This window comes from Bombina bombina, chromosome 4 (genome assembly GCF_027579735.1).
Source record: "Bombina bombina isolate aBomBom1 chromosome 4, aBomBom1.pri, whole genome shotgun sequence".
NCBI classification, from domain to species: domain Eukaryota; kingdom Metazoa; phylum Chordata; class Amphibia; order Anura; family Bombinatoridae; genus Bombina; species Bombina bombina.
In genome coordinates this window covers 970,469,760-970,483,916 of record NC_069502.1, presented here as the reverse complement: position 1 = coordinate 970,483,916, position 14,157 = coordinate 970,469,760, and the positions used below count along the sequence as shown (strand labels likewise).

At 39.5% G+C, this 14,157-nt stretch overlaps 1 protein-coding gene across 1 annotated transcript in view; it reads left to right on the top strand.

The window, feature by feature from the left end:
- The window catches only part of CRNKL1 (crooked neck pre-mRNA splicing factor 1), a 60,723-nt gene that overhangs the window by 45,994 nt on the left and 572 nt on the right, over positions 1-14,157 (top strand). The window contains exon 13 of the mRNA XM_053712007.1: positions 13,638-13,886. Within this exon, the coding sequence (XP_053567982.1) occupies positions 13,638-13,886 (249 nt within the window). The remainder of the gene's footprint in view (positions 1-13,637; positions 13,887-14,157) is intronic.

Here is a 14,157-nt window from a genome sequence, read left to right as displayed (position 1 = left end):
ATAGGAACTGACAAAGCAGGCTAGCTGATATTAGTAGATTGTGGGGAGGAAGTTGGGAAAGCCACATGAGACATGAGTGAATTAATATTTTGGTGCGGAAAAGACAAATTGTGAGATTGCATATGAATACATGGCAGGGTTTAATATAGTATGTGGAGTAAGGAAGAGTTCAAAGTAAAGAGTGTTTTGTGTGTTGTTTTTTTTTTTTTTGTGTATTTTTTTTTTCCACAAAAATTTCATTTCTTTCATGTAATTAGCAAGAGTGCATGAGCTAGTGACGTATGGGATATACATTCCTACCAGGAGGGGCAAAGTTTCCCAAACCTCAAAATGCCTATAAATACACCCCTTACCACACCCACAAATCAGTTTTTACAAACTTTGCCTCCTATGGAGGTGGTGAAGTAAGTTTGTGCTAGATTCTACGTTGATATGCGCTCCGCAGCAAGTTGGAGCCCGGTTTTCCTCTCAGCGTGCAGTGAATGTCAGAGGGATGTGAGGAGAGTATTGCCTATTTGAATGCAGTGATCTCCTTCTACGGGGACTATTTCATAGGTTCTCTGTTATCGGTCGTAGAGATTCATCTTTTACCTCCCTTTTCAGATCGACGATATACTCTTATATATACCATATCCTCTACTGATTCTCGTTTCAGTACTGGTTTGGCTTTCTACTACATGTAGATGAGTGTCCTGGGGTAAGTAAGTCTTATTTTCTGTGACACTCTACGCTATGGTTGGGCACTTTTATATAAAGTTCTAAATATATGTATTCAAACATTTATTTGCCTTGACTCAGGATGTTCAACGTTCCTTATTTCAGACAGTCTGTTTCATATTTGGGATAATGCATATGAATAAATCATTTTTTCTTACCTTATCAATTTGACTTTTTCCCTGTGGGCTGTTAGGCTCGCGGGGGCTGAAAATGCTTCATTTTATTGCGTCATTCTTGGCGCGAACTTTTTTGACGCAAAAAATTTTTCTGTTTCCGGCGTCATACGTGTCGCCGGAAGTTGCGTCATTTTTGACGTTTTTTTGCGCCAAAGGTGTCGGCATTCCGGTTGTGGCGTCATTTGGCGCCAAAAGCATTTAGGCGCCAAATAATGTGGGCGTCTTTTTTGGCGCTAAAAAAATATGGGCGTCACTATTGTCTCCACATTATTTAAGTCTCATTATTTATTGCTTCTGGTTGCTAGAAGCTTGTCCACTGGCATTTTTTCCCATTCCTGAAACTGTCATTTAAGGAATTTGATCAATTTTGCTTTATATGTTGTTTTTTCTATTACATATTGCAAGATGTCCCACGTTGAAGCTGAGTCAGAAGATACTTCTGGAAAATCCCTGCCTGGTGCTGGAGCTACCAAAGCTAAGTGTATCTGCTGTAAACTTTTGGTATCTGTTCCTCCAGCTGTTGTTTGTACTGTTTGTCATGACAAACTTGCTAATGCAGATAATATTTCCTTTAGTACTGTTACATTACCTGTTGCTGTTCCGTCAACATCTAATACTCAGAGTGTTCCTGATAACATAAGAGATTTTGTTTCTAAATCTATTAAGAAGGCTATGTCTGTTATTCCTCCTTCTAGTAAACGTAAAAAGTCTTTTAAAACTTCTCATTTTTCAGATGAATTTTTAAATGAACATCATCATTCTGATACTGATATTGTTTCTTCTGATTCAGAGGATTCTGTCTCAGAGGTTGATGCTGATAAATCTTCATATTTATTTAAAATGGAATTTATTCGTTCTTTACTTAAAGAAGTCCTAATTGCTTTAGAAATTGAGGATTCTAGTCCTCTTGATACTAAATCTAAACGTTTAGATAAGGTTTTTAAATCTCCTATAGTTATTCCAGAAGTTTTTCCTGTCCCTGGTGCTATTTCTGAAGTAATTTCCAGGGAATGGAATAATTTGGGTAATTCTTTTACTCCTTCTAAACGTTTTAAGCAATTATATCCTGTGCCATCTGACAGATTAGAATTTTGGGACAAAATCCCTAAGGTTGATGGGGCTGTCTCTACTCTTGCTAAGCGTACTACTATTCCTACGGCAGATGGTACTTCCTTTAAGGATCCTTTAGATAGGAAAATTGAATCCTTTCTAAGAAAAGCTTACTTGTGTTCAGGTAATCTTCTTAGACCTGCTATATCTTTAGCGGATGTTGCTGCAGCTTCAACCTTTTGGTTAGAAGCTTTAGCGCAACAAGTAACAGATCATAATTCTCATAGCATTATTATTCTTCTACAACATGCTAATAATTTTATTTGTGATGCCATCTTTGATATCATTAGAGTTGATGTCAGGTATATGTCTCTAACTATTTTAGCTAGAAGAGCTTTATGGCTTAAAACTTGGAATGCTGATATGTCTTCTAAGTCTACTCTGCTTTCCCTTTCTTTCCAGGGTAATAAATTATTTGGTTCTCAGTTGGATTCTATTATCTCAACTGTTACTGGAGGGAAAGGAACTTTTTTACCACAGGATAAAAAATCTAAAGGTAAATTTAGGTCTAATAATAGTTTTTGTTCCTTTCGTCACAACAAGGAACAAAAGCCTGATCCTTCATCCTCAGGAGCGGTATCAGTTTGGAAACCATCTCCAGTCTGGAATAAATCCAAGCCTTTTAGAAAACCAAAGCCAGCTCCCAAGTCCACATGAAGGTGCGGCCCTCATTCCAGCTCAGCTGGTAGGGGGCAGATTACGTTTTTTCAAAGAAATTTGGTTCAATTCCGTTCACAATCTCTGGATTCAAAACATTGTTTCAGAAGGGTACAGAATTGGCTTCAAGATAAGGCCTCCTGCAAAGAGATTTTTTCTTTCCCGTGTCCCAGTAAACCTAGCGAAGGCTCAAGCATTTCTGAAATGTGTTTCAGATCTAGAGTTGGCTGGAGTAATTATGCCAGTTCCAGTTCTGGAACAGGGGCTGGGGTTTTATTCAAATCTCTTCATTGTACCAAAGAAGGAGAATTCCTTCAGACCAGTTCTGGATCTAAAAATATTGAATTGTTATGTAAGGATACCAACATTCAAAATGGTAACTGTAAGGACTATCCTGCCTTTTGTTCAGCAAGAGCATTATATGTCCACAATAGATTTACAGGATGCATATCTGCATATTCCGATTCATCCAGATCACTATCAGTTTCTGAGATTCTCTTTCCTAGACAAGCATTACCAGTTTGTGGCTCTACCGTTTGGCCTAGCTACAGCTCCAATAATTTTTACAAAGGTTCTCGGTGCCCTTCTGTCTGTAATCAGAGAACAGGGTATTGTGGATTATTTGGACGATATCTTGGTACTTGCTCAGTCTTCACATTTAGCAGAATCTCATACGAATCGACTTGTGTTCTTCAAGATCATGGTTGGAGGATCAATTTACCAAAAAGTTCATTGATTCCTCAGACAAGGGTAACCTTTTTAGGTTTCCAGATAGATTCAGTGTCCATGACTCTGTCTTTGACAGACAAGAGACGTCTAAAGTTGATATCAGCTTGTCGAAACCTTCAGTCACAATCATTCCCTTCGGTAGCTTTATGCATGGAAATTCTAGGTCTTATGACTGCAGCATCGGACGCGATCCCCTTTGCTCGTTTTCACATGCGACCTCTTCAGCTCTGTATGCTGAACCAGTGGTGCAGGGATTACACAAAGATATCTCAATTAATATCTTTAACACCGATTGTACGACACTCTCTGATGTGGTGGACAGATAACCATCGTTTAGTTCAGGGGGCTTCTTTTGTTCTTCCGACCTGGACTGTAATTTCAACAGATGCAAGTCTGACAGGTTGGGGAGCTGTTTGGGGGTCTCTGACAGCACAAGGGGTTTGGGAATCTCAGGAGGTGAGATTACCGATCAATATTTTGGAACTCCGTGCAATTTTCAGAGCACTTCAGTCTTGGCCTCTTCTAAAGAGAGAATCGTTCATTTGTTTTCAGACAGACAATGTCACAACTGTGGCATACATCAATCATCAAGGAGGGACTCACAGTCCTCTGGCTATGAAAGAAGTATCTCGAATTCTGGTATGGGCGGAATCCAGCTCCTGTCTAGTTTCTGCGGTTCATATCCCAGGTATAGACAATTGGGAAGCAGATTATCTCAGCCGCCAAACATTACATCCGGGCGAATGGTCTCTTCACCCAGAGGTATTTCTTCAGATTGTTCAAATGTGGGGTCTTCCAGAAATAGATCTGATGGCTTCTCATCTAAACAAGAAACTTCCCAAGTATCTGTCCAGATCCAGGGATCCTCAAGCGGAAGCAGTGGATGCGTTGTCACTTCCTTGGAAGTATCATCCTGCCTATATCTTTCCGCCTCTAGTTCTTCTTCCAAGAGTAATCTCCAAGATTCTGAAGGAATGCTCGTTTGTTCTGCTGGTGGCTCCAGCATGGCCTCACAGGTTTTGGTATGCGGATCTTGTCCGGATGGCCTCTTGCCAACCGTGGACTCTTCCGTTAAGACCAGACCCTTCTGTAACAAGGTCCTTTTTTCCATCAGGATCTCAAATCCTTAAATTTAAAGGTATGGAGATTGAACGCTTGATTCTTAGTCAAAGAGGTTTCTCTGACTCTGTGATTAATAATATGTTACAGGCTCGTAAATCCGTATCTAGGGAGATATATTATAGTCTGAAAAGACTTATATTTCTTGGTGTCTTTCTCATCATTTTTCCTGGCATTCTTTTAGAATTCCGAGAATTTTACAGTTTCTTCAGGATGGTTTGGATAAAGGTTTGTCTGCAAGTTCCTTGAAAGGACAAATCTCTGCTCTTTCTGTTCTTTTTCACAGAAAGATTGCTAATCTTCCTGATATTCATTGTTTTGTACAAGCTTTGGTTCGTATAAAACCTGTCATTAAGTCAATTTTTCCTCCTTGGAGTTTGAATTTGGTTTTGGGGGCTCTTCAAGCTCCTCCGTTTGAACCTATGCATTCATTGGACATTAAATTACTTTCTTGGAAAGTTTTGTTCCTTTTGGCCATCTCTTCTGCCAGAAGAGTTTCTGATTTATCTGCTCTTTCTTGTGAGTCTCCTTTTCTGATTTTTCATCAGGATAAGGCGGTGTTGCGAACTTCTTTTAAATTTTTACCTAAGGTTGTGAATTCTAACAACATTAGTAGAGAAATTGTAGTTCCTTCATTGTGTCCTAATCCTAAGAATTCTAAGGAGAAATCATTGCATTCTTTAGATGTAGTTAGAGCTTTGAAATATTATGTTGAAGCTACTAAGAATTTCCGAAAGACTTCTAGTCTATTTGTTATCTTTTCCGGTTCTAGGAAAGGTCAGAAGGCTTCTGCCATTTCTTTGGCATCTTGGTTGAAATCTTTAATTCATCATGCTTATGTCGAGTCGGGTAAAACTCCGCCTCAAAGGATTACAGCTCATTCTACTAGGTCAGTTTCTACTTCATGGGCGTTTAGGAATGAAGCTTCGGTTGATCAGATTTGCAAAGCAGCAACTTGGTCTTCTTTGCATACTTTTACTAAATTCTACCATTTTGATGTGTTTTCTTCTTCTGAAGCTGTTTTTGGTAGAAAAGTACTTCAGGCAGCTATTTCAGTTTGAATCTTCTGCTTATAATTTAAACTTTATTTTGGGTGTGGATTATTTTTCAGCGGAATTGGCTGTCTTTATTTTTTCCCTCCCTCTCTAGTGACTCTTGCGTGGAAAGATCCACATCTTGGGTAGTCATTATCCCATACGTCACTAGCTCATGGACTCTTGCTAATTACATGAAAGAAAACATAATTTATGTAAGAACTTACCTGATAAATTCATTTCTTTCATATTAGCAAGAGTCCATGAGGCCCACCCTTTTTTGTGGTGGTTATGATTTTTTTGTATAAAGCACAATTATTCCAATTCCTTATTTTTTATGATTTTGCACTTTTTTCTTATCACCCCACTTCTTGGCTATTCGTTAAACTGATTTGTGGGTGTGGTGAGGGGTGTATTTATAGGTATTTTGAGGTTTGGGAAACTTTGCCCCTCCTGGTAGGAATGTATATCCCATACGTCACTAGCTCATGGACTCTTGCTAATATGAAAGAAATGAATTTATCAGGTAAGTTCTTACATAAATTATGTTTTAGTACTGCAATATAATTAAAATGTTCAAAAGAGAGGTAATTGCAAATTTATATTGCAGCAGGTTACTTACTAGTATAGACTCTAACTTATTCAATACGTGAAGTTAATAGATATTAGATATCGGCTCTTTTTGGAGCCAGATTGATTTTTGTGCAGGATCACTACGCTAGGATCTAGATTTTCACAGATCTTAAGGTGGTGATCTTGCACGAGAATCAATTCAGCTCTGAAAAGAGCAGACTCGCGCTTAATTCCGCATTCAAAACCATCTAATAGATATTACTTTATTGAGATTAATTTTGTAGCTATACTATGTTCGATGTAGCTATAATTGATGACATAATTTAGAGGTTGAAAAATTGAATTTATATTTCATCATAGACCCAAAAGTGTTCTTCTATATCTCATAGACCTTATTTTCCCCATATTATGTTTCGTATATATGTGATTTGAAGGTCCAAAACTGGCCTTATTTTCTATTTGGGGATGTCTTTTCTTATAATTCTACACCTTCAAGGTATCTAATATTTTGACATATTTGAAAAACATAATTACAGAGGACCTTAGTTTTATGCATGATATATTCCCCTATACCTAGCTTATATGCCACATTGGTCCAAGAGTGGCCATTTTATTAGTCACCAAGGTGAAACTCCTAAATATTATGTTTTGATAAGTATAGGGGACAATGTTGTTTATTCCTACCTTACTAGATGATTATATCCTTTTTTTTTTTTTGCTACTGAGGTCCAAAGAGAGGCCTCTGATATTGTGGGGAGATTAATTAATTTAAAAAAAACAAAAAAAAAAACTGAGGTTATGGTCCTTATAGTTTCTACTATCGTACAGCTTATGATTCATTATTTGAGGTGACCTATGTTTACTTTTTGTTATGTGATGCTAATATACTACATTATACCAATAGATGGAAACTGTTAACATAAAAATACTATAATTTATTGAGCTAGCAGTCAGAACTTCATTTTTTATATTGTTTTCAGCTCTACTATACAGGGGAGTATACTCTGACATAGTTATTGGAGAGAGAGATCTGTATTTAGATTTTTTGTATAGCTTCTGCTAAGATGTCATTAAGTAACTCAACAAGTTCTTTTGTGGTATAAGTTCTATATATTCTCGCTCTTGAATTTTTGAGTGAGTTTTTATATTGTACAATTTACATTATATTTTTTACTGTATTTTGCATAGTTTTATAACACAGATTCCCCTATTCTTATACCTTTTGAAATGCTTAATAATGATAAACAGATTTATGAGTGCAATTTTCTCTTTATCATTTATTTTTTTATCATTATTGCACATACACAATAAATAGTTTTTTTGTGGAGCAAATATTTTTATTATTTTTTTAAAAAGGAGTAGAAAGCTCTGTGTCCCTGCCAAATTTACAATAAACCATGCAGAAGTTGGGGCTGTAGCCATGACTAAAGTTTCTAATTTCACCTCACAAACTCCAGATAATATTTGCCTTTTCTTTTGCATGATGTACCGAGTCCACGGATTCATCCTTACTTGTGGGATATTATCCTTCCAAACAGGAAGTGGCAAAGAGAGCACCACAGCAGAGCTGTCTATATAGCTCCCCCCTTAACTCGACCCCCCAGTCATTCTCTTTGCAGGCTCTAAGCAGGAAGGGTAAAGTGAAAGTGGTGTTAAACTGTTAGTTTTATTTTGTCTTCAATCAAGAGTTTGTTGTTTTTAAATGGTACCGGTGTTGTACTATTTACTCTCAGGCAGGACATAGATGAAGATTTCTGCCTGGAGGATGATGATCTTAGCATTTGTAACTAATGTCCACTGCTGTCCCACAGAAGCTGAGGAGTACAGGAAAACTTTAGTGTGAGGAATGGTTTCTTGCTATACAGCAATGGGGTATGTTCAGTCATTTTTTCTGCAGAGACTGTGTTAACTCAGGCTGACAGTATCCCCATTAGGGGAAGGGGAAGCAGTAATCCTAGTGTTATAAGAGGCTTTACTAGCTTGCATGAAGGGCTTATTTTTTGGGCACTCAGTTTCTATATGAGAGATTGGGAAAACATTTGTGTGTTCTGGGAGTAACATTTTTTTATTCTGATGGGACATTTGTTTGAGGGTTCATTTGGCTTATTTGTTTTTTTTTATAACCCACATGGCTTGCAAACAAGGTTTGTTGGATTTTGTGTAGGCCCCAGCAACATTGAGTGCGGTGGGCAGGGCCTATTTTCTCGCCTCAGTTGCTCATTTAGTTATACAGTCAAGCAGCAAGCAATTTCTCCAGAGGTCCTGATTCTCTTCTGGGGCCATAATCGAAGCTTTATCCTCATATTATTGTTCCCTAAGGGCAGGTAGGGCCACAGCAGAGCTGTGGCAGGGTGCTAACAGTTTTTTTTTTTTTACCGTTTTTTTCATTTGGGGGTTTATTGCTTATTTACTTGTGGTGCAATCCTTCTAAAGCTTAGTGGGTACACTGTTAAAATTTCGGAAAATTTGAAGCAATTTTAACCTGTTTTGCAGTTTGTGTATGCCTTTTTTTTCTCTTAAAGGCACAGTACCGTTTTTGCAAATTGTGTTTTTTTTCATTAAATAAAGTGTTTTCCAAGCTTGCTTGCCTCATTACTAGCCTGTTAAACATGTCTGACATTGAGGAAACTCATTGCTCAATTTGTTTGTCGTTGTGGGACCCCCTCTTAGAATGTGTCCCACTTGTACTGATATGTCTATAAATTGCAAACAGCATATTTTGACTTATAAAACTTTGGCATTAGATGATTCTCAGACAGACGGTAATCAGGTTTTGCCATCTAGTTCTCCCCAAGTGTCACAACCAGTAACGCCCGCACAAGTGACGCCAAGTACTTCTAGTGCGTCTAATTCTTTCACCTTGCAAGATATGCCTTCAGTTATGAATACTACCCTCACAGAGGTTTTATCTAAACTGCAAGGGAAGCGCAGTAGCTATGGGTTAAGATCAAATGCTGAGCCTTCTGACGCTTTAGTAGCCGTATCCGATATTCCCTCACAATGTTCTGAGGTAGGGATGAGGGATTTGCTATATGAGGGAGAGATTTCTGATTCAGGAAAGAAGTTCCCTCAGACAGATTCAGATATGACGGCATTTAAATTTAAGCTAGAGCACCTCCGCTTATTGCTCAGGGAGGTTTTAGCGACTCTGGATGATTGTGACCCTATTGTAGTTCCAGAGAAATTGTGTAAGATGGACAAATATTTAGAGGTTCCTGTTTACACTGATGTTTTTCCGGTCCCTAAGAGGATTTCAGACATTGTTACTAAGGAGTGGGATAGAACAGGTATTCCGTTCGCTCCCCCTCCTGTTTTTAAGAAAATGTTTCCCATATCTGACACCATAAAGGACTCATGGCAGTCGGTCCCTAAGGTGGAGGGAGCTATTTCTACTCTGGCTAAGCGTACAACTATACCTATTGAAGACAGTTGTGCTTTCATTGATCCTATGGATAAAAAATTAGAGGGTCTCCTAAAGAAAATTTTTGTTCATCAAGGTTTTCTTCTTCAACCTATAGCATGCATTGTTCCTGTAACCACTGCAGCTGCCTTTTGGTTTGAGGCTCTTAAGATGGAGACCCCACTAGATGATATTCTGGACAGAATTAAGGCTCTTAAGTTAGCTAATTCTTTTCTTACAGACGCCACTTTTCATCTTGCTAAATTAGCGGCAAAGAATTCAGGTTTTGCCATTTTAGCGTGAAGAGCGTTATGGCTTATGTCCTGGTAGGCTGATGTGTCATCTAAATCTAAGCTTTTGTCAATCCCTTTCAAAGGTAAGACCCTATTCGGGCCTGCACTGAAAGAGATAATTTCAGACATTACTGGAGGGAAGGGTCATGCCCTCCCTCAAGATAAGTCAAATAAAACAAGGACCAAACAAAATAATTTTCCTTCCTTTCGAAAACTTCAAGAGTAGTCCCACTTCCTCTTCCTTTGCTCAATCCAAGCCAACCTGGAGACCTAATCAGGCTTGGAAAAAGGGTAAACAGGCCTAAAAGCCTGCTGCTGCCACTAAGTCAGCATGAAGGGGTAGCTCCCGATCCGGGACCGGATTTAGTATGGGGCAGACTCTCTCTCTTTGCTCAGACCTGGGCAAGAGACGTTCAGGATTCCTGGGCAGTAGAAATTGTAACCCAGCGATACCTTCTAGATTTCAAGGATTCTCTTCCAAGGGGGAGGTTCCATCTTTCTCACTTGTCTGTAAACCCGACAAAAAGAGAGGCGTTCTTACGCTGTGTAGAAGACCTTTTTACCATGGGAGTGATCTGCCCAGTTCCAAAAGCAGAGCAGGGGCAGAGGTTCTACTCCAATCTGTTTGTGGTTCCTAAGAAAGAGGGAACTTTCAGACCAATTCTAGATCTCAAGATCCTAAACCAATTCCTAAGAGTCCCATCTTTCAAGATGGAGACCATTCGGACTATCTTACCATTGATCCAGGTGGGTCAATATATGACTACCGTGGACTTAAAGGATGCCTATCTACACATTCCTATCCACAAAGATCATCACCAGTTCCTCAGGTTCGCCTTTCTGGACAAGCATTATCAGTTTGTGGCTCTTCCCTTCGGGTTGGCCATGGCGCCACAAATCTTCACAAAGGTGCTAGGGTCCCTTCTGGCGGTTCTAAGACCGCGGGGCATAGCAGTGGCGCCTTATATAGACAACATTCTAATTCAAGTGTCGACTTTCCAATTAGCCAAGTCTCACATGGACTTAGTGTTGGCTTTTCTAAGATCTCACGGGTGGAAGGTGAACGTAAAAAAAAGAGTTCTTTTTCCCCCTTCATTTCTAGGGACTCTGATAGACTCGGTGGACATGAAAATATTTCTGACGGAGGTCAGGAAATCAAAGCTTTTGTTCACCTGCCGAGCTCTTCATTCCATTCCTCGGCCGTCAGTGGTTCAGTGTATGGAGGTGATCGGTCTAATGGTAGCGGCAATGGACATAGTTCCATTTGCTCGCTTTCATCTCAGACCACTGCAACTATGCATGCTCAATCAGTGGAATGGGGATTATGTGGATTTATCTCCTCAGATAAATCTAGATCAAGAGACCAGAGACTCTCTTCTTTGGTGGTTGTCACAGGATCATCTGTCCCAGGGAATGTGTTTCCGCAGGCCAGATTGGGTTATAGTGACGACAGACGCCAGCCTTCTGGGCTGGGGTGCAGTCTGGAATTCCCTGAAAGCACAGGGTTTGTGGACTCGGGAGGAAGCTCTCCTACCGATAAATATTCTGGAATTAAGAGCGATATTCAATGCTCTCCAGGCATGGCCTCAGCTGGCTTTGGCCAGATTCATCAGGTTTCAGTCGGACAACATCAGGACTGTGGCTTATATCAATCATCAGGGCGGAACAAAGAGTTCCTTAGCTATGATAGAAGTCTCAAGGATTATCCGATGGGCAGAGGCTCATTCTTGCCATCTGTCAGCGATCTATATCCCAGGAGTAGAGAACTGGGAGGCAGATTTTCTAAGTCGTCAGACTTTTCATCCGGGGGAGTGGGAACTCCATTCGGAGGTGTTTGCTCAACTGGTTCAGCTATGGGGCACACCAGAATTGGATCTGATGGCGTCTCGTCAGAACGCCAAACTTCCTCGTTACAGATCCAGGTCAAGGGATCCTCAGGCAGTACTGATAGATGCTCTAGCAGTACCCTGGTCGTTCAACCTGGCTTATGTGTTTCCACCATTCCCTCTCCTTCCGCGTCTGATTGCCAGAATCAAACAGGAGAGAGCTTCGGTGATTTTGATAGCTCCTGCGTGGCCACGCAGGACTTGGTATGCAGACCTGGTGGACATGTCATCTCTGCCACCATGGACTCTGCCACTGAGACCTTCTCATTCAAGGTCCATTCAAGCATCCAAATCTAATTTCTCTGCAACTGACTGCTTGGAGATTGAACGCTTGATTCTATCAAAGCGGGGTTTCTCTGAGTCGGTCATAGATACCTTGATTCAGGCTCGAAAGCCTGTTACCAGGAAAATCTATCATAAGATATTGCGTAAATATCTTTTTTTTGGTGCGAATCCAAAGGCTTCTCCTGGAGTAAAATCAGGATTCCTAGGATTTTGTCTTTTCTCCAAGAGGGATTGGAGAAAGGATTATCAGCTAGTTCCCTAAAAGGACAGATATCTGCTCTGTCTGTTCTGTTGCATAAGCGTCTGGCAGATGTTCCAGACAATCTGGCTTTTTGTCAGGCTTTAGCTAGAATTAAACCTGTTGCTCCGCCATGGAGTCTAAATTTAGTTCTGAAAGTTCTTCAGAGGGTTCCGTTTGAACCCATGCATTCCATAGATATTAAGCTTTTATCTTGGAAAGTTTTGTTGCTATCTCTTCAGCTCGAAGATTCTGAACTATCTGAATTACAATGTGATTTGCCTTATCTTGTTTTCCATGCTGATAAGGTGGTTTTGCGTACCAAGCCTGGGTTCCTACCTAAGGTTGTTACTAACAGGAATATCAATCAGGAAATTGTTGTTCCTTCTCTGTGTCCTAATCCTTCTAAGAAGGAACGTCTGTTGCACAACTTAGAAGTGGTTCGTGCTTTGAAATTTTATTTGCAGGCAACCAAAGATTTTCGTCAAACATCTTTGTTTGTTGTCTATACTGGAAAGCGTAGGGGTCAAAAGGCTACGGCGACTTCTCTTTCCTTTTGGCTGAAAAGCATCATCCGTTTGGCTTATGAGACTGCTGGACAGCAGCCTCCTGACAGGATTACAGCTCATTCTACTAGAGCGGTAGCTTTCACATGGGCTTTTAAAAATGAGGCTTCTGTTGAACAGATTTGTAAGGCTGCGACTTGGTCTTCGCTCCATACCTTTTCAAAGTTTTACAAATTTGATACTTTTGCTTCTTTGGAGGCTATTTTTGGGAGAGAGGTTTTGCAAGCAGTGGTGCCTTCCGTTTAGGTTCCTGTCTTGTCCCTCCCTTCATCCGTGTCCTAAAGCTTTGGTATTGGTATACCACAAGTAAGGATGAATCCGTGGACTCGGTACATCATGCAAAAGAAAACAAATTTTATGCTTACCTGATAAATTTCTTTCTTTTGCGATGTACCGAGTCCTCGACCCGCCCTGTCTATTCAAGACAGATGATATTTTTTATTGAAAACTTCAGTCACCTCTGCACCTTATAGTTTCTCCTTTTCCTTCCTTGGCCTTCGGTCGAATGACTGGGGGGTGGAGCTATATAGACAGCTCTGCTGTGGTGCTCTCTTTGCTACTTCCTGTTAGGAAGGATAATATCCCACAAGTAAGGATGAATCGGTGGACTCGGTACATCGCAAAAGAAAGAAACTTATCAGGTAAGCATAAATTTTGTTTTTTCTGCAAAAATATCTCATATTTGCCTTTTTTTCTGCAAAAATATCTCAAACTGTTGATTTACTTTAAATTTGGAAGTTTTGTGCAAAGCATATCCTTTTAGGAGATATTTAATATTGCTTTTAAATAGTATGACCAATTATACTGTAAAATACTTCAAGCACAGCCATTCAGTATTATGCATTTTCCCCCAGGTTTGGATAAGTTTTGCACAATTTGAGCTGACTACATGCGGTGAGGATACATTGAATAAATGTAGACAGATCTATGAAGAAGCAAATAAGACTCTAAGGAACAGTGAGGAAAAGGAAGAGAGGCTGATGTTACTAGAGTCATGGCGAAGCTTCGAAGAGGAGTTTGGTACAGAGTCTACCAATGACAGAGTTGCCAAGCTCATGCCAGAGAAAGTCAAGAAAAGGAGAAAGCTTCAATCAGAGGATGGGGTAAGAGACCGAAGTGAAATGTCATGTTTTTATATAAACTAAGTATATATATATATATATATATATATATATATATATATATATATATATATATATATATATATATATATAAAATTATGTTCTGGTTCATATTAGCAAAATATTTAACCCCGAGTCATACGTCTCAAAAACACTTGAGTATTATTTGAGTATTCTCCTATGGCAAGTTAGGTAGACATTAATCCCTTAACCGATTTAATCTTCAGAGTTAAATTTATTTTGCCAGTTTATC